Here is a 22,124-nt window from a genome sequence, read left to right as displayed (position 1 = left end):
TATAATATTAATATAGTTAAAGATATATTAATTTCGGAGGTAATAAAGCTTAGAATAAAAAGTAGTATTTTAAAGACGATTTAAGAGTAATTAAAGCTATTTAAGAAGTAGTATAATTAATAAGCTTTTATTCAGGAAAATAACGAACTTAATAAAAGCGAAGATAAGAGTAATAATAGAGAATATAAGGAGTAAGTTTTAGTAGCATTTATAACTATAGTTTCTATATAGTTTCTGTTTAATTAACTCTTATTCTATATTAACTTTATTACCTTCTTTAATTAGTACGCCTTAATAGCTTAAATAGCGAAAGTAGCCTCTAGCTCTATATTTAGCTTTAGCTCCTACTCCTAACTAACTTTATAGCTATTATTAAAAAGCCTTTAAATTCCTCCTAAGTATACTTACTTTAACACTAGTATCTCTTAATCTATAATTTTAAGTCTACGAAGCTCTCTTCAATAGAGTTAAAAAAGAAGTAATATAAAGGGAGATATTTAAGTTAAAAATCGAAAGTTATATAAAGAGCTAATACTTAAGGGTTACTATAGATTAACGCGTTATCTATTATTACTACTTTAATTCTAAGCTCTATATATTTAGGTAAGATACTCTTTTCTAGCTATTTAGTGAAGATTTCAGCTATAATCGAGCCTTAGTATATTAATAGCTAATAATAACTATAAAGTGAGTATATAAGGAGAATCGACTACCTTATTAATTATTTAAATACTCTCTAAACCTCTATAAGAGCTTTCCTAGGAGCTTATTCTTTACGCTTATCTATTATACGCTTATTATAAGCTGATTTATTAATAAAGTATAAGTCCTAGGCCTCTTAAAATACTATCTTTCGCCTTTAAGCCGCGATTAATTCGTTATTCTTTTAACTTATAGAGACCTTAAGTACTTTCTTAGTATAATTAAGCCTTTAAAGAGTCTTAGAGACTTAGTTAACTAATATATTAACTTCGTAGGCCTCTTATAAATATACTATGATTTTATCCTAATATAAATCCGACTTCCTCTTAAGTAACGCCTTAATATATTCACTTATATTATTAGTAATAATAAGTAGAGGGCTATAGTAATAATATTCTAAAGGTAGTATTTAACGCTTAAGAGTCTATTTCCGCTTATATATTATCTTATATATCGTTCTATACTCTCTAGTAAGAGCTTATAAGTTAATATTAACTTTATAAGATAATATTCGATTGATATTCGCTACTTTCTAAGCTAATAGGTTTAGAGCTATAACGTTAGATAGCTCGTAAGCTCAGGTTCGAATATTTAAAGCGAGAGCTTTAAAATAACCTAATTTAGAAGAAAATCGATAGAGATTTAATAGAGTTATAAAGGTTATAATTCTAGGTTATTATATTTTAGTAAAGTCTATAGTAAAAGTCGGTAAGTCGGCGTTATTTACCGAAGAATCACGCTAAACTGAAGAATAGCTTATATTTCTATTCTTTCAAAGTCTGTTCTCCCAAGAATTCCAGTTTCCAGACACTAAAATCGACATCACGTGAGCTGCAAGTGTGGAGAATGGACACCCGGTTTTTGACGACGATGCTCTCAAACTAAGCTCAAGCTCAAGGTCTCATCTCCTACTCCAACGTCAATTGAACACCTCCATCATGCTTTCGAGTCGAGCAATCCTCCGCGTCGCGCGGACCTCAGCTCCCCAACGGGTCGCCACCCCAAGAGTTCTCGCCGCCAGCCAAATCCGATCGTACGCTGCTCCTGCGGCTGCAAGCCCCGACTCGAAACCTCCCATCGCCCTCTACGGCCTTGATGGCACCTATGCCACTGCGTTGGTATGTCATTCAGTACCATTTCAATGAGAAGGAGGCTGGAGAATCGACCGGGCGCTGGTAGGAGGGAGGCTAATCCGAATCAATAGTACACGGCTGCCGTGAAGAACTCGACTCTGGAAAGCACCGCCAAAGCCATTGCTGCTCTCAACGACGTCTACCACAAAGATGATAAGCTTGCCACGATCATGCAAGCACCAACGCTTAGCGCTGAGGACAAGTCAGCCATCGTTGCTGAGCTGCAGAAACACACTGGAGCAGCGGGAGACAAGGGGGATACTGTGAAGAACTTTCTCAATACCTTGGCCTTTTACAACCGATTGGGTCTCTTGAAGGGTGTCTGTGAGAAATTTGGAGAGTTGATGAGCGCGGCAAAGGGCGAGGTTGAGTTGACAGTCACAAGCGCCTCAGTATGTCCCAACATGATGGAAGGCGAGTAGAGCATGCGATGCTGATGTTATTCTAGCAATTGGATGGCAAGATTTTGTCTCGACTTGAGACTGCCGTCTCAAAGTCGCAGTACGTGGGTTCGGGAAAGAAGCTCAAGGTCACGAACAAGGTATGTGGCCCAGGACTCCATTTGCAATCTAGACTCATTGGTTCCAGGTCAACCCAGATATCCTTGGGGGACTTGTGGTGGAGATCGGAGACCGAACTATCGATCTCAGCGTCTCAGCACGCATTGCGAAGATGAACAAACTTCTTACTGACACCTTGTAAAATACTATCAGCTCCTGTTTTTGTCGGTGAAGGATGGCAGTTTGGGTGAAGACGGCGGAACACGATGTGTATGTATCAGAGTTGAGAATGAGAGAATTCCCATTCTAGTCTACCAACCGCGATTCGACATTTGCAAGCTGTTAAATTCATAAAGAAATAATACTGGATACTTTCGACATGAATCTGCTGATCTATTTTCTAACTCTATCTATAACATAGCAGGTTCTGTTTTTGTCTTGTACCGTTAAAGCCTGATGAATGCTTTCTTGTTCGATTGATGGCAAAGCACGTCTAATGGTAATCGAGGTGACGCTCCGTCACATAGGCAAATCACTGACCATCAAGCTGAGCCTCGTACTCATCACCATTCTCTTCAAAGTCTGCTGATTGGTGGCTACGGACTCTCTCAAGCTGCTCAGAAACATAGTTGGCCGTGTGGATGTCGGCCTCTCTGCGTTCTCTCTCCCTTTCGGGGTTGTCAGTTTCAACTGAGTTGCCGATCGAACGAACATCGTCCAAGTCGAAGTCGCTTCGTGCGGCAATCGATCGGGCAGTCGAAGACCGTCGCATGTTCGGACGGCCGGACTTTTCGGTTTTGTGCATGACATGGCGGGTGAAAACATCATCGAAGTAGTGGTTCATACCTGTGGATGGTGTTCGGGGGGTTTGAGGGAGACGGCAACTCAGACTACCGGATTGTTAGTATTAAAAGCAGCCAATTTAGCGTTCTTGACTTACCCAGTGTCATGAATCATTCTTGCCAGCAGTCCAGTCCATCCACATTGATGTGTAGCACCTAAGCCACGGCCAGTATCGCCGTCGAAGAACTCGTAGAACCACAGATTGTCCTTCCAATTTGGATCGAAATCAAGCATATCATTGCCATCATTGATGGCACGACGCCCATCATCTCCACGGGCCATGAGATGTTGAAGTCGATGTTGAATCTCCTCGGATACACGGCCAAGATGCATCATGTCACCTGATCCAGTTGGGCACTCGACCTCGAAAGATGGACCGTAAAACATATAGAATCGCTGAAGAGACTCGACAAGCAAGAAATTGACACAGATCCAGATGGGGCCTCTCCAGTTACTATTGCCTCCAAACAGGCCACTGTCCGAGTCTCCCGGAACATAGCTGACCTTGAATTCTTGGCCGTTGACATCCATGGCGTAGGGGTGCTCCTTGTGAAACTTTGAAAGCGATCGAATTCCATGATCGCTAAAGAACTCATCCTCGTCCAGCATTCGCTTTAAGATTTTCTCAAGGCGGTCCTTGCTAACAAGGGACAGCAGGATCCGGTTGTCTTTGCCCCTCTTTCGTATGCTAGCCATGTTACGCTCAGCAACATCATGTCTATTCTCAATGAACCAATCAACGCGCTTCTTGAAGGCTGGCAGCTTATTGACGAGCTCCGGCTCCAATGTTAAAGTTGCGTAAAGTGGAATTAAACCAACAAGCGATCTGACTGGAAGTTGCTGGGTCCAAGGGCCACCATATGATATCGCATCGTAGTAGAAGCCGTCCTCTTCGTTCCACAGAGACTTTTCGTTCTCTCCAGCTTTGTAGGTCATTGCATCGCTGATCAACATGAAGTGCTCGAAAAACTTCGATGCAATATCTTCGTAGATTCGTCGATGTTTGGCCAGCTCTAGCGAGATGTTCAACATGCATAGACAGTAAAATGCCATCCATCCAGTGCTGTCGGCTTGTTCGAGAACTCCTCCGGTAGGTAAAGGCTCGGAGCGGTTGAAGAGACCGATGTTGTCGAGACCGAGGAAACCTCCTTCAAATACGTTCTTTCCGTCAAAATCCTTGCGATTTACCCACCAAGTGAAATTCAGCAAAAGCTTCTGGAATACCCGTTCTAGGAAATCAAGATCTTGACGGCCGTATAACTTCCTCTCGATCTTGAAGGTTCTGAAAGTGGCCCACGCATGCACTGGAGGGTTGACATCTCCGAAATTCCACTCGTAGGCTGGCAGCTGTCCATTTGGGTGCATATACCATTCTCTGGTGAATAAATCCAACTGCTTCTTAGCGAAATCCGGATCGATCATAGCCAATGGGATACAGTGGAATGCGGAGTCCCATGCAGCGAAGAAGGGATATTCCCACGAATCTGGCATGGACAGAATATCATCGAGATGCATATGTTTCCAGTTTGTATTTCTGACGGCTTTGCGCTCAGGAGGAGGTGGAGGCTGGCTCGGATCACCATTTGCCCACTGGTCCCATATGAAGTGATAGAACTGCTTGGTCCACATCATTCCCGCGAATGCCTGTCGTTGGATGTTACGCAAGTCTTCGGACATGGGGAGAGGACTGATGCGGTGGTAGAACTCATCGGCCTCCTCCTTCCGCTTCTCCATTATGTCGTCAAACAACTCCTCATCGACGTAGTCTTCATATTTCTTCGAGATTCGGAATCTCACCACGGCACACTCGCCAGGAGCGACTCCCCCCGCCTCGTCGAAACTGAACCAAGCTGCAGATTTCGTGCCGGTCCGCTTAGGGTTGACTGCCTTCTTCTCACCATCCACAATGTATCTGTGAAAGGCATCCTTGACAAACGGTTGTTCGTTCTTGCCGTCGTACAATTTCTCATAGTTGGTATCATTCTCTGTAAAAATGAGTTTTGGAAGAACATCTTGTCCACTGGGTCCAACTCCTGGAGACGGAGAGAGTGAGAAATACCGGTCTCCCAATTTGTGGTGCTTGCTCTGCGCAGTTGTCTCGCTAACCTGGTGGATATTAGGCTTCTTATCTGCAGACTCGTAACCCCAGGCCCATGTGTTTCTGAACCAAACATGTGGTATAATGTGCAATGGTGCTGGCTCGGGACCTCGATTCCATGCTGTGACTCGGAACAGCAACTCATCTGGGTCGTCGGTCTCCTTTGCAGTTTCAATAACGATATCCCAGTATCTGTCGTCATCAAAGATACCCGTGTCAACAATTTGATACTCTCGTTCTTCCTTGCCTCGCTTTCCATTTTCCTTGATCAGATCTTCGTAGGGAAACTTCTTTTGTGGATATTTGTAAAGGAGCTTCATATACGAGTGCTGGAGATGAGTTAGTCAATGAAACACAGCCATCTGATGCGGGAGGGCACGACGTACAGTAGGAGTGTTATCAACATGAAAATGTGCTTCTTTGATGCTTTCGCCATGGTTGCCCTGCGGATTGGAGAGGCCGAAAAGACGTTCCTTCAAGAAATCACTGTTATATAATCAGCAACAAAGCTCCGGCCAAGTACCCCGCGATGGCACCCACTCTTCCTCATTCCAAAAGGCAAAGGCAATATTCTGCAAGCCATGGGTATCCGACACACCAGCAATGCCATCCTCACCCCACCGAAATGTTCTTGATCGAGCATGATCGTGCGGGAAATCTAGAAGTGATCAGGTAGGCAAGCTCGAAGGTGGCAGGAATCTGCAGGGAGAACTCACGACTCCAGGCATCACCATCGGCGCTGTAATCTTCACGGACTTCATTATTGTTAGAAAGCAAATATGCAGGCATAATAAAGTCAAGCCAGTACCTGTTGCCCATTGTCTCTCGGCCACATAGGGACCCCACTTTTTCCAATACTTCGTGCGCTCTCGGTCTTCTTTCAGACGCTTCTCCTCCTCACTCAAATATTCATGATGGTTAATCTGGACCATGTTGTTGACGGATCGAAGTGACGCTTTGCACTGGGACTTGGGCGGCAATGGTTCAGGATCGGTTGGGAGCAGAGGGCTGTCAACAAATCCAACGGACTAGGAAAGCTCAGCACAAGCTTGATGCCGGAAGAAGGCCGCAGTGGATGTTGGCAGCGCCAAGGAGAGTGTTCCTGTCCACGAACGTGTAGGTAGGGAATGGAAGAGGAGAGGAGAGGAGAGGAGAGGAGAGGAGAGGAGAAATGGTTTGAAGGCAAGGCCTACCTCAGGATGGAGCTCTCCAAAAAGGAAATAGAAGGAGAAGGTGTGTGTGCTGCAGCTTAGCTTGCAACTTGCAGGCAGGCAGGCAGGTAGCACGGGGCAAGACAAGACAGGACAAGGCACGAGAAAAGCATGCAGGCAGGGCAGGGCATGCATGCATGGGCAAAATAATGGGCATTACTTATACCTTAGAAAGCGCACGTCAGAGGCGGGAGTGGGAGGCTAATCAGGTACCAACCCAGCTGAGCTCGCTGAGGTAAATTTACTTCACTTCCGTAGGTACAGTAAGGTACTGTAGGTGGCTGGTGGTACCTTACTGTAGTGTATTGTAGTGTAGTGTAGTGTAGTGTAGTGTAGTGTACCTAGGTCCAAGTACAGTACGGAGGTAGAGGTAGAGGTAGGCGGGAAACAGCTGAGCAGCCAGCCGTCAGCAGCCATACCTAGCCGTGAATGCCCCGCCCCGCAGGATATTGATTCAAGGCGAGGTACGAGTAAGGTATGTACGTCTTGTGCCCTGAAGCCGAAAGTCTCCTGCGTAGGTAGGTACTCTACCTCCTGCCCTAAGGTTACCTAAGGTAAGGTATTTCATGAGTTCCGGCCTGCAGACACAGGTGTGAGTACCTGCTACTTACCTTACTGTACTGTGCGGTACCTCTACAGTACCTTCCATTCCATTCGTAGGCAGGAAGCTCATGGTTCAAGATCGATGCACTGCACTGCCATACCTTACACCGACTTTAGTGTACGAACGATAGAGTACGGAGTACCGTGTCTCTATCTCTACCGTATCTCTATCTCTATCTCTATCTCTATCTCTACGGCATCTCCTACTGTACAGTAGGTAGGCATCTTTTTCGTTATCTCTATGGCGAGATGGGCAAATTCCACAATGACATCATTGCTTTTGCTCTGTCCCTGCACGACAAGGTAAATTTACTGTACGGAGAGCTGGGAGGTACAGGTACAGGTACAGGTAGGTGGCTGGGAGAGTCGGAGCCGGAGCCGGAGCCGGAGTCGGACTTGGACCTTGGGCTTGGTCTTGGTCTTGGGCCAGTCACTGGGCTGGGTCTGGCTGGCACGGGCACGGGCATGGGCTCGGGCAGGGGCAGGGGCAGGGGCAGGGGCAGGGCAGGTGAAACGAAACACTCCCAGGACTACCTTAAGTACCACCAGTAGTAGCGAGGTAAACACCGCAAACAAACCTCGCAAGACAGAAACAGATTGTATGTAGACTCAGCCCAACGCAGCTTCAATAATGTCATGAGCGAAATACAAATCAGGTCGTTCCATCTAACATCAGGAGACTCTCTCAACCTCGAAAACCAACCTCCTTGTCTCCGGGCTATCCCACACTCGCTTCCCATCCCCAACACCAAGTCCTTCATCCAACTTCGCCCGAACAAGCCACTCCGTACCAGTCGCCTTCCCGACCTCGTCCCACAACCTATCAAAGCTCACCAAATCATGCCGAGTAACCTTCCTTTCTCCCTCAAACTTCACATCACAAGCCATCAGACATCCAACCTGCTGCCCCAGGATCAGAACTCCCTTCTCCGGCTTCAGCAACCCCACGATCCGCTCACATGCCTTTCGCTGGCCCTCCCATCCAAACAAATGTAAGAACAGGCCGACATGAACTACATCCAGCTGACCATCGAGTTCCTTCAATGAGGAGTCGGGGTCAAAGACATCGGCTCTGAGGAAGTTGACTCCAATTTTGTCTTTGTCAAGGAAGAGCTCATAGCCCAATTCAATAAACTCCTCTCGCAGCTCAGCGCCGAAGAGAGATGAAGCTGGTGCACCGTCGTGGACAAGTTTCCTGAGGTCTTGCCCGAAACAGCAACCAAGATCGAGCAACCTGCCGCCTGCTTTCAGCAAATTGACAACATGGGAGTACGATGGTAACCGGGATAGGCTGAGGTCGATGAATCGGAACTGGCCCTATGCATTGTTCAGTATCCGCACGTCCAAGTGGTCATTGCGACTTACGATACATGGCAGTGAATGGATGTCCCAAGCTCTATCTCGCTGGAGCATCGTTAGCATTGCTTTTCTTGTGAGCTTTTGAAATCTTACGATAGCTACTATATGGGGAGCGATGACTTCGGGCTTGTGGTAGCTGTAATTCGCGAGGAGATCTTCCTGGTCTTTAGTGAGACCTGGGAATGTAGGATTGTACCAAGGAACATCTTTGTCTCCACTTCCCATCAGCAGACGTGGATCCACAACCCCAAGATATGGAGCATCCCCAAATTGAGAAGAAGGAGAAGACGTCATGATTGCTCGAGTGAGATTTGGTTTAGGTTGAACTTTGAACAGATACTGAACGACTAGTACTGCTGAAGCAGAAACCTTTCCATTTAAACAGGTCGATGGCAGCTCTTAGGGTACACACTGTTGATGAGTAGCACTGCTGCCGAGGTAGAGTGAATTGTGGTATATTGGAGACATTTTGAGTTGCCTGCTTCACTTTTCATTTGCAAACACGAACATTTCTTGGATATCCCACTGCTAATACCGTCAGATCAAGGTCACCACTGGGTTTCCTTAAGAGTAGCTGCACAGCTTCGTCTCAATACGTGAACCGAGGTGGCATATTCTCCGAGAAGAATGCTTGCATACAGCGAATATGAATAATGAAGGATCTCTTTTTCGAGGAATTTATCTGAAGTGTTCAGAAAAAACAGTGCTTGCTCTACATTAGACTTCCTGTTACGGACTTAGTATGGCTCAACTCAGCAGTCACGGGACTATGCTCGCCGCTGTCGCAAGTTGTAGGGTCTGACATTCTCCCAGTCTCTTTCCGGTTTGGTCATCTGATGTTAGAAGATTCTCATCGTGGGAGCGCGAATAGTCAGACTGGAGCCCCAGCCGAATACAACCCTCTCAGTGGTTACGTTGGCGATACCTTCTTTAGTTGGAAAGCTGGAGAAAGAGACGGATACGTGAATAGCGTACCCCTGGTAACCTATTTGTGGGATCAAAGTCGACTGAGTCCCTTACAGGTGCACTGTGGATAAATTTTTTCCATGAAGCAACTTTGCAAAACTTGTAGGTAATACCTCTATGCAGGCTGGTGGATTGTACAGAATTCGGGAGGTAGTTCGTATGTTCCCATTGCTAGGAACTTGGTTGGCGCCGTTCACGATCTGAATACCTGCCATTCTCAGGCCCTACCGAGTTGCAACATCGCAAGTGAGGCGACAAGGGGCGACTTAAGATGAAACCTAAGTCATGCACAGAAATAGAAAAGGATAGCAAATGCCTCACCGGTCTGGTCTGATCGAGGCGATCGGGATTGAGTCATCTTGGCAGGTTATCTCCCAAGTGAATATTACCCCGTCCTTGACCTCTATCAAACCTCGCAGAAAACCGAACAGCGAGTCAGAAAGCAACAACCTAGTTATTCCTGTGTCTCTCACGAACAATGCCAAAGGCTGAATGTGGCACCATTATTGATGTCTTCCTATTCTCACCGCATGGCCACATGTTCTAAAGCTCATGTGAAGGCGATGCATAATTGCGTCATATCAGGCATTCGGCGAGATGTGCGGCTATTCTAAAGCACTTGCGGTAAGACCCATAAATTGAACGGTTGTGGCGTTCTGACTATTCCAATTAAGGTACAGCTTAGGAAGCCAAGGCTTTCAATTGTTTGTCTACCTACCTTAAGGTCGGTAGGTAGGTACCAACGCTGGCACGGCGGAGGGCTCTTGATGGTTGGGAGAGACTTAACAGACGTCCAGCACTCACTCACTCGGTGCTGAAGTATCCTACCGTCAAGGGAAGGTGCGAGGCCCCCTGTCAATCAGATGTCAAAAGGAGATATCTTCAAGCCGCAAGCTGAAACCCAGCTTCGACGTGGATGCTTGTCTAACGACATAGGCACGATTCCGATATTCCGGCGCAGATATCCGCCCAGACGCCAGACAGGTGGTCATGCCTAGCTAAGCTAGCTATCTTACAGCATCGACTGACCTCCGTAACTTAATATTGAGAACGTATAATTTCATTAAATTAGTCCCGGTGAAGCCCTAAATACATTAGGCATTAGCTGGACAACCCCGTTTGAGACGCCAAGGGCCAAGAACAAATAAGTCGGGAAACCGGAGTGCGTTTTAAGAAAAGTCTGGCAAACTGGCTAGACTGGTAGACTGACTACAAGGAGGCTTCTTAGGCAGAAGCCGACAGGAAGCTTTGTTGCACCGAAGGTATGTGGGAATGCTCATTGACGACCCTCCTTATCCGAGACGACTTCAAAATCAGCTAGTAATGTTGCACGGTGTTGGGTCCAGTGTGACAGATACCAGAGACTTCATGTTACTGACGCATGCACTTCGGATTCAGTAGTGATGAGCAAGGGTTAGTAGTCGCGGGAAGGTGCGTTTGCAACTCACGGTGACGGAGACGTGACGATATTTAGCCTCATTGACTAACCTCATGTTTGGCGCGACATCAGTTCGGATACCCGTGTCTGTAGTTTACTTACAGTACCTAAGTGTCTCCTGCGAAGCACTCGTACCGATTGAGTACGTATAAACTGCAAGGCCACGGAGACTTACGACGTGCATTAACGAGTGAGAGAACGGGATGTTGTTGGATTTTGAACGCTGCCGATGGTAGGTAGACAGAGCAGCCACTTAAATATTCCAACGTGCAACTGAGCAGCGTGATGCATGCCGTATGTTACGTGCGCTGCGTCTACGTCATCGATGGGGGAAATAAGGGTCTGTAAGAGAAATAGACATATACACAAGATTGGTTTCAGAGCACTGTAGCAGCGACGAAAGCCGTCAAGGCCGACGTCAAAAATTCGAAAAATTCCAGAACGAATGAGGTGCTGACAAGGGCAAGCTCTAATCCTTATCGATACCAGGTACCTATCGATACCTTACATTAATCTAGGACTGTCGGGTCGCAGCAAGCGAAGTAAACAGTGGGGCCGAGAAAAAAAGCCGGGCATATCTCGACGTCAATCCTTTTTTTTTTTTCATGACTCTCGTTTTTATTCGCTCCGCGCTCCCAACACTCGATGGCACTGGTCAGTCCGATCCGACGCTATGGAAAAACACTGCATCTTAGTGAAAGCCAATGACTCTCAAGGGACTCGATTTGTCGTTCCAATGTTGGGATCAATGCGTTGGATATTTCTAAACGCTGGTAAAGTGCGGCAGGCCATGAGAAAGCTCAAAAGTCCTTTCGCCATGACCAAGCGCCTCCACAAACCCCCGGCGTCCTGCAAACGCGCGTCATCCCTTAGATAGAATAGTTCCCTTAGGTTCCTATCAGCAATTATCCTGGGGAGATATACCCACTCCCTCCACTCGGTTGCAGTACGAGACCACATGTGACGCCCGATTCTGTGCCCGATTGCACTTGGGCAGGGCCTTTTCTCATGCGGGACGATCATCGGGGCGGAAAGCTGAGAAGGTCTCTCTCATTCTGATACCACTAAGACGGCCTGCACAACCGTATCCTACAAGAGATCTTCATCACCGACCGCTACTTATCGCAAGAATGCCTGTTGTTAGAGCCCTGTCCAGGAACCGGACTTCTCTGTGGAAGCACGTTCAGAGGGCTGGCTGAGGTAACTAGCCCCACTCCCTCATAGCAAGGCACTACCCATTATAGACTAAGACAAACGGCCGTTTGCACTCTTGCCATCATTTTTTAAGACCGCTCTATATATGATCCGTCTCCGCCCAGAACATCTTTTCTGTTTCATCTTCCTTCCTCTACCTCTAGTCTTACCATACATCAGGTCTTCCTTTGTGACGAATAACTCATCTACACTTTGTTACTTCTGGAAGCCCCACTGCTACTCCACCACTCTCCAGAACCTCCGCGTCTCTAACCCATAGCCAAGTCAATTCAAGAAGTGGGTTATACCGAGTATATATCCATCATGGCGCCGTCAGCTACTCCCGCACTTTTGAGTCCGCCCAAAAGCAGGCCAGGACTTCGACGACTTTCCTCTATGACAGTCACCGAACGAGAGATCAAAGAGGGTAGCGGACCTGTTGTCGTCGTACCCGATAGGATGATGAAGCAAAGATCCATGTCTCACAGCGGCGGCTTTGCTGCGTCATTAGAGACGGCTCGAAATGAGCTTTCTACCATAAACTTGGAGGAGGAGGCCTTAGCTTCTCCGACCTCTAGCACACCAGACACACCAGGCTCACCTGTAACTCCAGCAGACATTCCTACGGCCGACTCGTTTGCGTTCGCATTCGACATCGACGGTGTATTGATTCGAGGTGGTCGCCCAATTCCGGAAGCCATTGAAGCTATGAAGATGCTAAATGGCGAGAATGATTATGGTATCAAGGTGCCGTACATCTTTCTGACAGTAAGTCGCTACTTAAACGTCATTAACTTGATGAGTCAAATAGGTCCAGAACCTGTCTCACCTATCGTCCTGTCCCGTTTATTCTTTTTGTCTGTTGATACTGATTGATCTCCTAGAATGGTGGCGGAAAGACTGAAGCAGAACGCTGCATCGATCTGTCGCGACAACTCGACATCGAAGTTTCTCCTGCTCAATTCATTTGTGGTAAGTTCTGGGATCTAATTGCATGAAACAATACTCACATTCTCACAGGACATACTCCTATGAGAGAGATGGTCGCCAAGTACAATACTGTTCTTGTAATCGGTGGAGAGGGAGAGAAGTGTCGACAAGTCGCTGAGGGCTACGGTTTCCGTGATGTCGTCACTCCCGGGGACATTATCAGAGACAACGCAGCCACCACGCCATTTCGCAAATTGACTCCTGAAGAGCACAAAAACTCCAGACCACGAAACCACGGTGAGACGAAAATAGAAGCCATCTTGTAAGTAATCGTTGTTGTCTTATTCGACGATCATCTAACATCTGCAGTGTTTTTGCCGACAGCCGAGAATGGGCAGGCGATATTCAGATCATGCTCGATCTTGCCATGTCCAAAGGTGGATACATTGGCACTCTCTCGGAAACGTTTGACGAAGGACCGCCAATCTACTTCTCCCACAACGATATTGTTTGGTCCGCGGCTCACGACAATGTTCGCCTTGGCATGGGTGCCCTCCGAAAGATGGTCGAAATGCTATTCAAGGACCTGACGAAGGGCAAAGAGCTTGAGACCATTGCCTTTGGAAAGCCACAGATTGGCACATTTGAGTTTGCCACCCGCTTGTTGCAGCAATGGCGAAAGGATGAGCACCGTATCAACAGACCACCCGAGACAGTCTACTTTGTCGGCGACACTCCTGAGAGCGATATCCGAGGAACAAACATGTTTAATAAAAATGCCAAGAATGACTGGTATTCCATCCTTGTCAAGACTGGCGTCTATCAAGATGGCACCGAGCCCGCCTATAAGCCAAGGGCAACTGTTGAGAACGTCTTGGATGCTGTCAAGCATGGAATTGAGCGTGAAATGGCCAAGAAAGGAAAGCCCCTGGGGGGTACACTACCCTTGAGCCCCATGGCCTTCAAGAATTTGTCGCTTAATGGCGAGAAATTTGGCAACAAGACACCAATCATGGAGGTTACTGAGCCAAATACACCAAAAACACACACACCAGAGGCAGTTACCCCGGCTGCAACATGAATGAATGCATAGCAAAATGGAGTTGGATTGATTGATTCACTGGGAACGGTTTGGATTACTGGCGTTGACTATTATACCCTGAAACATACAAGAGATATGTGTTTCGGGACATTGCAAGCCTAGACGATAGATCTTAGGTCATACACCATATCGCAGCACTCCTTGACACGCGTTGCAGCAATACATATTTATTTTGCCACATACAATTCGTTCGATAGCTTTGTGACTGCTCATATTGATTTGTGATTCCAAGATTCACAAGTTTCCAACCTTCTTTATGTCAGCAATATCACGTATCCATCAAGAAGGTCCCAATAGTCTCGTTCATCCACTTATAATCCTCCTCATTTACTCCGCCCCCAGCAATGTGTCCCCAAATCGTCGGAATTGGTGCAAAAATGCCTTGTTTCAGATACTTCACCTCATTCTCCCCATCCTCCGGAGGAAAATACTGGTCGGTCTGACTCGGCATAACCAAGACCCTTACATGTATACCCTCTAGAGCTTTCTTATAATCGCCACTGCCTCCAACCATGGCAATATCGCCCGCTTGCCACATACGTGCCAAGACGAGCATATCTTCCGCATCCCAGCTCTCGTACGCAGCTTCTCCTATGGGAGGGTGGAGATATGCCTGGAGGGACGGATATCCCGATTTCCTCCACAGCTCTTGTCTGAACCATTCTGCACTGGTCAGCCATGCTGCGTAGGCTCTCCCGAAAGCTCGCAACCCTTGTGTTGGTTTGATGTTGTTCTTCTTATAGTTACCGTTGTCATAGTCGTAAGAGGTGGTCAAGGCTGCGATTGGGCCTTCAAGGAAAGCGTAGTCTGGTAGGACTGTAAGCGAAAACGCCGACAGTAATTTTGGGAAAGCTGGTAAGTGCTGGCTGTTAGAGCTTGCCTGACAAAGACCGTACTTACTATGACCAGATGTTTTGGCGCTTCCACATATAACAACCACATTTTTCACAAACGGATTATCCACAGATCCATGCATCACTGCCCAGTGGTAGGCTTGTTGTCCACCCATACTAAAGCCTATCACAACATCTAGATGCTTTATCCCAAGGTGCTCAGTAAGCAGCTTGTACTGTGCATTAACACAATCCGAATATCTCAGCGAATAATCCTTTGGAAAGTCCTCGTCATTAGAAGGACTGGAGGACTCGCCATTCCCTAATGTTGCAACAACTATTACATGGTAGTCTTTCAAGGCCCCGGTCGTGAAATTTTGGGTGGTGTTTATACGTCCGCCATAACACTTCAACAGTGTCAGCGCCGGTCGTAGGAGTCAAAATCGATCAATCAGGCTCTCGGGACATATAAGACACAAATGCCAAGAAGAGACGCCGATTCGAGAACTCGGATTTTGGAGAGAAAAGGCGAGGAGATTTACATACTGTTGGTATGAGAGCTGTTTTGGTAGCAGTGGGATTGAAAGATCTATAGGCGACTTTGATGTCTTTCGTCACCCCGCTGATGAACTCGAATGATGGGATTGAAAATGCCTGGACTCCTGTTGGATCATACGGAGGCTTTGGAGGCATGGTGAGGTCTGATTAATACAGGTCGGGAATCAAAGAGGTGGAGTGGAGTGGTTTGGGGCGACGGGAGCTCCAGACTCTAGGTACCTACGAGCCTACCTAGGTAAACCTCAAACCTCAAACCTCAAACCTCAAACCTCAAACCTCACCTGGGCAAGCTCGATTCGTCCCGTCTCGCCTTGTCTCTTTGCCTAAGGTAAATTTACCCCACCGAGCGCACGTGGAGCTTGACGGGGCTTATCTAATCTTATCGATAAGAAGCGTGGCTTGATCCACTAATAGTAATTTACTTGTAGTAGCCACGAGCAGGAACAAGAAGGCATCGGCATCGGCATCGGCATCGGCATCGGCATCGGCATAAAAGTTCACCGAAAGTTCGTTTCGACCCGACCTGACCTTCATCTCATCACCACCTCAGTCTCATACCACTCCACTCCACTTTGCTCGTAAGCCTGTCGTGTCCCTTCTGGTGCTTGTCTTGAACAAATGGAAATGAGCTTGACACTGCCTAGGGGGACCACAGCAATACTCTTCTCGGCCGTGGATTCTGGGCCATCTCTTGCCATAGCCATTGCCATTGCCATTTGCATGGGTTCATAGTCCGTCGTCCTCAGAAGGCTGAAACCCGCCGAGAAGGAGTCCTTTGATTGGCCCCCTCGTGAAGGATTTCCACTCCATTTGATCTGATTCCCTGTAAATTTACCTCAGCGATCGAGGGTATTGAAGCCGTGAAGAAGAGGATCAGAGTCACGGTAATAAAACGAGGCTACGAGTATTCATAAACTTGAATTGTGATTTACCTATTAGTAAGGAAAACCGAGGGAAGAACAGGATTCGCGTCACGGCCGAGTGAATAATCACCGACCCTGTAATTTACCTAGGTATTGCTCTGCGGAGTGAGTATAATATGAGATCACTCAACCATTGCCATTTTCTTTTGCATCTTCAATTTTCACGATCGATAATCTTTCGAAACACCCGACTGGTCAGTACCACCAGTACTCCGTTCGTATTGTAGAGTACCTATACCTATACCTATACTGACTGCCCAACCCTCCAGCTATCCACTTGTCTGGTCGCCACTAACCATAACACCACTCAGTGGAGTTTCCTCGCGATATATTGCCCCGAACCATGCCGTCGCGGCCACGATTCCAACTTGGTGCCGCTGGCTATCGAGTCGCAACATCCAGCAGTTAGATTCTTATATATTCCGTCAAATCTTCGAATCTCTCAGTTCACCCCCTACAGCCCCAACCTTTCCAACATCATCCACGGTAGTACAGCATGGCAACCCCTCCACCAGCAGGAGTATACGTCCCGGTTCCAACCTTCTTTGTGTCCAAGAAAGCCGCGAACTACAACGCAACTGCTGCACCTTTGGATCTCGAAACACAAGCTGCACATTCCCTACATCTCGCAAAGTCGGGGATCACAGGCCTCGTGGTACTAGGTAGCACAGGTGAAGCCGTCCATCTTACAAACAAGGAGCGTTTCGAGGTGCTCTCTTCGGTTCGGAATGCATACGACAATGCGGGGTATAAAAACTACCCCATTATTGCCGGAACGGCAGCCCAAAATATTGAAGAGGTCGTTGATCAACTGAAGAGTGCAAAAGAAGCTGGCTGCCAGTGGGGATTGTGCCTTGTGCCGGGCTACTTTGCTGGGGCGAGCACTCAAGATGGAATTATCCAGTGGTTTACAGCTGTTGCCGACCAGAGTCCTATTCCAGTTATGATGTATGAATAACCCCCCATTTGCCAAATCCACGCTGACAAGTCCTATAGCTATCACTACCCAGGAGTGTCCAACAATGTCAGAGTTGTCCCTTCTACCTACGCCACACTCTCGCAGCACCCAAATATCGTCGGATGCAAGCTATCTCACGGTGACGTTTCATACCACGCCCAAATCGGAGCAAGTCCCAAGATCGACCACGAAAAATTCCACACATTTACTGGCCTAGGTCAGCAACTTCTACCGGTCATTGCATTGGGTTGTGCGGGTACTATTGATGGAGCTGCTGGTTTCTTCCCCAAATCGGTCGTCCATCTGTACGAGCTTTCGGTGAAGAACCAACCCACAGATGAAGAGGTTAAGGAGAGGAGACTTCTGCAGTATAAGGTTAGCTGTGTTGAAGAGCTCGTGGTAAAATTCGGTACAGTTGGCATCAAGGAAGCTGTCAGCAGGATACTTGGGATGGGCGATCGGGATGGGACAAGACTCCCTCTCGCAGGAGGGATTCGAGGAGGTGATAAAGAATGGGAGAGCTGGAAAGAGGTTATTGGAGATCTACATGCGGTCGAGAAGAGCTTGTAGTATGGCCTGAGAACTGCACGTGCAATGCACAAGTTCTCTGCAGCGAGGCTGAAAGCTTGCAACCTTCACTCTGTGTCACTTCTTAGTCCCTTCTCGGCAGTTTCCTCTCAATTGCTTCATTTCTTCGTTTGTGTCTCACTGTGTCAGATTAGACGTATGACCTACCGTTTACGACGACTGGGCTAGACAGGTGGGCCATTTGCTGGATTCGCCTTAGTTCCCCTGCTTCGTTTTTCATCTCTCAACTGTCAGATGCTACTTGGGCGTTGTTATCGGGCCAGCGAAAGTAGTGATTGCTGGCGTTGATAAATAACATTGCCAGCCAGTGCTCCGTCATTCAGTCATTTTGTTCGTTGGATAGCACAGCTGCACAGCACATTCTTGGTATCAAGTATTAAGACGACCAAGCGATAAATTTTGGACTATTTTGTTCCTCCAATTCGTCTCTCTGTGTCTCTTTTCCCAGCTATGAGGAGGACATCTCCGACGCCAACACCCGCTTGGTCCTGCTCAAGGACCCTGACGGCGCATTTGACTTCATCTCACCACCAACCACTCCTGCTGTCGAAGTCAAGGGCAAGGTGGATTCTCTGTCAGTGCCCAAGGACTCGGCATTCCGGCTCTTGTTGTAAATGGCCTGTCGTTGTGAGTCGCTTTCACGAAGCCATTTACGTTGCCAGCCTCACAGGGCTATACGAACAGAGTGACTTAGATTGATTCTACTAGTCGCTCCAATACTGCGCATACGCATTTCTCTGTCACGAAGCTTGGCTTGGTGGTGAAGGGACGAACAACCACGAAATTCGTTCTTGGCACACTTTCACCACCAACGCCATCCTCACCCCTGGCTCTCTAGGTTAAAATTGCCTAGAGGTCCGTAGAATCCACCACTAGAAGGGTTAATGTGGATGGTTCATGGCTCAGTTCCAAAAGCAGTTCATACCTCCAACTTCGACTTTCAATTGAGATCCCTTAGCCGTGGTCCGTAGCTCTACGTCATTTTCATGTTGAGAATTATGATTGTGAGATATTCGCGGGTGAAAAGTCTTCTTCTCGTCCAGTCGGCCCGGGAAAGTAATCGAGCTGACTGTTCGAGATGGCCGTGAGCAACGTGGTTTTTTGATTGTGATGTGAAGCCTAGAAAGGATGGCATCTTTCAGTGACCGTATTTTGATCTCGCAGCTTGGTTCGTTGTTTGTATCAGAGGCGGCCAACACTCGCTTGTGGCGGCTGAGTTGTTGTGATTCGTACTGTAGCGGCATGGTTTGAAAGCCTTCTGACACTCACAGATATGTTCTGTCGATACATATACCACTCAAATATCTTGTAGGGGAGTGCCGAAGTACTGGTCGTAGCAAGCCAACGTGCTTTCTATTGCTTTCTGTTATGCGGAGTCATTACTGGACACATGGCGAGTATGATCTCTAGGGTAAAGGTCTATGCTCAGTTTGTTAAGCGTAGCGTAAGTCATTGGAAGCGTCGCGACCACAATGGACATCATGGAGGTGTTCACCAATTAGCACGTCGTGCTAGTCAATTCTGCTATTTGGTAAGCAAGGACGCAGCCACATGGTAGGGAAGAATGGATCTGGTCAGGCGAATTTCCGGCGAACCCTGTAGTATTTTGGTCGCCCAGCTGTTAGTCGTAGTCGTAGTCAAAGCCGGGCTGGCAGACTGTACCTGTTCCGGGTCCTATGTCGTCCCGAGACTGCAATTGTAGCTGCAGCAATCAGGAAATGGGAAGTACTGTCGCTAGAAATGGAGAAGTATAAGTCAAGATTTTTCTCTCGCTAGTTTCTGTCTGCTGGTGACAATAGTCTTGATCGGAGAGTAGGATGCCTTTACTTCTCTTTACTCGGTCGCTCTTCTGTTGTACTTAGGTTCCTATAATTATTTTACCATCGGTTCACACAACGCTTTATCTGACGGATGGGCATTCATTTAGTCAACCTAAGGTCCCAAAAGCTCTGCATGTCTGCCGTTCTCAAAATGTCTGTCTTTACCATCCCAAGATGTCCAAAATACCCTGCCGAATGCTAATTATCACGTCAATATCGGTTGTTCCCGATGGGGGCGGTTTGGAACGACTGAGTGGTTTCTCTCAAACTTATTCTCTTGGATGTAGAACAAACACAACCATAGATACGAGGATGAGTACAAGCAAATCGCTCTGACTTTCTGGGAAATGGCTTCCCCTCCGTAGTTGCTTCTCGTTGGCTAGGACTGCTGTTTCCTTTGCCGACACTTTTTTTAAACCTCTTGCACGGACGAAGCCTTCCGGGATAAAAGTTCATACTCTTTGACCACATACTGTTATAGTTCCCTCATCTTTTGACAGGTCACCAGAAGAAATAGTTGTGTACAAGGGGTGGGGTATTGTAAGCCGTGGCAATTTTTGATATTCCTCGCTGAGTCCACAGTGCATAATTACGAAGGATGCATGCTCGTGTGAAGATTGGTGGTGTACTTTGATTGAAGAGCGAGCTTGTTAGATGAGAGTTGTAAGCATACATACTTCAACCTGACATGTTTACCTGATTTCGATCTATCAGTGGCCGAGCGAGTTGCAAAAAACCTTCAATAAACGTATACGGCGCGGGGTCATCTCGCAAAGTCCCACTCTCCTGGCCCACCTCAAGTGCTGCAATGACTAGTCAGCCATACACGATTATATGTTAGATTCCGGGAACGCTTTTACCATTGTATCGCGGTCTGATGGGATCTCCATTACCTGGTTGACTCGAATCAACATATGGCTGGAGCCAGTTCCACATACTGAAACATGATGTTAGCAACTGGTAGAAAAGATAACCCGAAGAAGCGTACCCTTTTCCTCCAGCAATAGGTAGCTTGATAGGAAATGCTTCTTCTGTGGCCATTGGGTCAAACGCTTCCTGCATTGTGAGCCACGAGTCTGCTCTGAGAGGTCTCGATGTATCATAAAATTTTGGGACATCTTTCGTGACGAGAAGTGGACCGAGGACGAAAAAGGTAGCTGCAATTGATTGTCAATGATGCTACATCTGGGTTCTAGCATGTCGGACTTACTCATATTTTTCATCGCAGCCTCTAAAGACCAGCCAGGGAGTTTGATAGTCTTGATTGGCAACACGGCACTGTAGAGGTGCAGTGAAGTGTATGGATCTATCAATAAGGTTTTCACCATAAGTCTCTCTGCCTTTGCTTTGAGAAGACCTTTCTTCTCGTCCACGGAGGTGGGATCAATGAAGTATGGGGTAAGTGTTGGGAAAGTTGATGGTTCAATCATCACCCGAGGATCCGTAGCTGAGGATTCTGCTCTTGGTTCGGTAATAGAGGAGGGGAATGGATAGGTAAACACCTTGGTAAAGTCTGTTCTCCCAGCACTCTTAACGCTGTTGTCCAATGGATTGTCCCAGTAGCATATCACACCATCAAATGGGCGTTCCATCTGCAGAAACGTTAACAAGTCGATTTCTTGTTTTGCTATCGGAACATACGTCTCCAATCTTGACGGGAAACTTATATGAATCCATCATTCTCTGCTCATATCCAGTATCGGGAATTTGTCCCAGAGTATGCTGAGCTGTTTTCACGGGCTCAGCAAGTTCAAGTGACCAACCTGCGTTGACTAGAGCTAGAGGCTTCCCCACAATGGCATTCGCATAGGCGGAGTACTGTGACGGAGGAAAGGGCATGTTTCCGATTGCACCATTGATCATGCCCCAGATCGCTCGAAGATATTCTTGTGCCTTCGCAATGTCGTCTCCCTGCATCTGGTTTATCAAATCTACCAGCTGCTGCGAGACAAGTTTATCTGGCTCAGCTGGCTGTGCGAAAGGTGCCCATTGAAGGCCAGTCACCGTACCGGTAGGGCCACCAAAACGAAGCGAGGTATAGAAAATACCGTCTCCCGTAAAGAATTGTAAGGAGGAGTCCGGGTAGTTTACGACAATCCCTGAGTGGTGTAAGCGATAACCAGATGAGGAAACAGTCACACCTACAGCCGAAGATTGGATTGTCCCAATCGTTGCACACTCGCCAGGGTGGCGCCATCGCCTTGCCTGTTCGATCAAAATCTTTGATTAGGAAGCTGGCATTGATCCTAGCACTCTGGTTTATTGCTGGTGTGATTTGAACGAACGGGCTAAGAACCATATTAGAAGCTGTTCGAGCATCCGTGGTCTTGAATACCCTAGACAGCAAAGAAGAGCTCTAATTAGC

The 22,124-nt window shown here is 47.2% G+C and overlaps 7 protein-coding genes across 7 annotated transcripts; 3 read left to right on the top strand and 4 right to left on the bottom strand.

The window, feature by feature from the left end:
* Positions 1 to 1,506: 1,506 nt before the first annotated feature.
* Positions 1,507 to 2,698, top strand: ATP5 (ATP synthase F0 subcomplex subunit OSCP atp5). The gene is made up of 4 exons (XM_058500874.1): positions 1,507 to 1,820; positions 1,907 to 2,227; positions 2,284 to 2,376; positions 2,424 to 2,698. Exons 1-4 carry the CDS (start codon positions 1,641 to 1,643, stop codon positions 2,535 to 2,537), a joined length of 708 nt encoding a protein of 235 aa, XP_058349691.1. The 5' UTR covers positions 1,507 to 1,640; the 3' UTR covers positions 2,538 to 2,698.
* A 169-nt stretch (positions 2,699 to 2,867) lies between these two features.
* On the bottom strand, positions 2,868 to 6,831 carry ONS95_007368 (uncharacterized protein; the record flags this gene model as incomplete). Its single annotated transcript, XM_058500873.1, has 6 exons — positions 6,085 to 6,831; positions 5,993 to 6,031; positions 5,817 to 5,934; positions 5,663 to 5,762; positions 3,276 to 5,605; positions 2,868 to 3,225 (listed from the first exon to the last, which is right to left on the bottom strand). The coding sequence occupies exons 1-6, from the start codon at positions 6,206 to 6,208 to the stop codon at positions 2,868 to 2,870; spliced, it is 3,069 nt and encodes a 1,022-aa protein (XP_058349690.1). The 5' UTR covers positions 6,209 to 6,831.
* An 804-nt stretch (positions 6,832 to 7,635) lies between these two features.
* ONS95_007367 (uncharacterized protein) lies at positions 7,636 to 9,779 on the bottom strand. Its single transcript, XM_058500872.1, has 4 exons — positions 9,227 to 9,779; positions 8,543 to 9,175; positions 8,456 to 8,494; positions 7,636 to 8,407 (listed from the first exon to the last, which is right to left on the bottom strand). Exons 2-4 carry the CDS (start codon positions 8,741 to 8,743, stop codon positions 7,763 to 7,765), a joined length of 885 nt encoding a protein of 294 aa, XP_058349689.1. The 5' UTR covers positions 8,744 to 9,175; positions 9,227 to 9,779; the 3' UTR covers positions 7,636 to 7,762.
* Positions 9,780 to 12,371: 2,592 nt separating this feature from the next.
* On the top strand, positions 12,372 to 14,058 carry ONS95_007366 (uncharacterized protein; the record flags this gene model as incomplete). Its single annotated transcript, XM_058500871.1, has 4 exons — positions 12,372 to 12,815; positions 12,932 to 13,019; positions 13,068 to 13,299; positions 13,347 to 14,058. The coding sequence occupies 4 exons, from the start codon at positions 12,372 to 12,374 to the stop codon at positions 14,056 to 14,058; spliced, it is 1,476 nt and encodes a 491-aa protein (XP_058349688.1).
* Positions 14,059 to 14,347: 289 nt separating this feature from the next.
* On the bottom strand, positions 14,348 to 15,605 carry ONS95_007365 (uncharacterized protein; the record flags this gene model as incomplete). Its single annotated transcript, XM_058500870.1, has 3 exons — positions 14,348 to 14,886; positions 14,980 to 15,319; positions 15,459 to 15,605. 3 exons carry the CDS (start codon positions 15,603 to 15,605, stop codon positions 14,348 to 14,350), a joined length of 1,026 nt encoding a protein of 341 aa, XP_058349687.1.
* A 1,284-nt stretch (positions 15,606 to 16,889) lies between these two features.
* On the top strand, positions 16,890 to 17,921 carry ONS95_007364 (uncharacterized protein; the record flags this gene model as incomplete). The annotated part of the gene is made up of 2 exons (XM_058500869.1): positions 16,890 to 17,341; positions 17,390 to 17,921. The coding sequence occupies 2 exons, from the start codon at positions 16,890 to 16,892 to the stop codon at positions 17,919 to 17,921; spliced, it is 984 nt and encodes a 327-aa protein (XP_058349686.1).
* A 2,516-nt stretch (positions 17,922 to 20,437) lies between these two features.
* On the bottom strand, positions 20,438 to 22,058 carry ONS95_007363 (uncharacterized protein; the record flags this gene model as incomplete). The annotated part of the gene is made up of 6 exons (XM_058500868.1): positions 20,438 to 20,562; positions 20,620 to 20,696; positions 20,748 to 20,916; positions 20,970 to 21,351; positions 21,401 to 21,858; positions 21,905 to 22,058. 6 exons carry the CDS (start codon positions 22,056 to 22,058, stop codon positions 20,438 to 20,440), a joined length of 1,365 nt encoding a protein of 454 aa, XP_058349685.1.
* Between the last annotated feature and the right edge of the window lie 66 nt (positions 22,059 to 22,124).

Source organism: Cadophora gregata, assembly GCF_030347475.1.
Source record: "Cadophora gregata isolate MNR1 chromosome Unknown scaffold_19, whole genome shotgun sequence".
Classification (NCBI taxonomy): Eukaryota; Fungi; Ascomycota; class Leotiomycetes; order Helotiales; family Ploettnerulaceae; genus Cadophora; species Cadophora gregata.
This window is presented reverse-complemented; position numbering and strand designations above follow the sequence as displayed.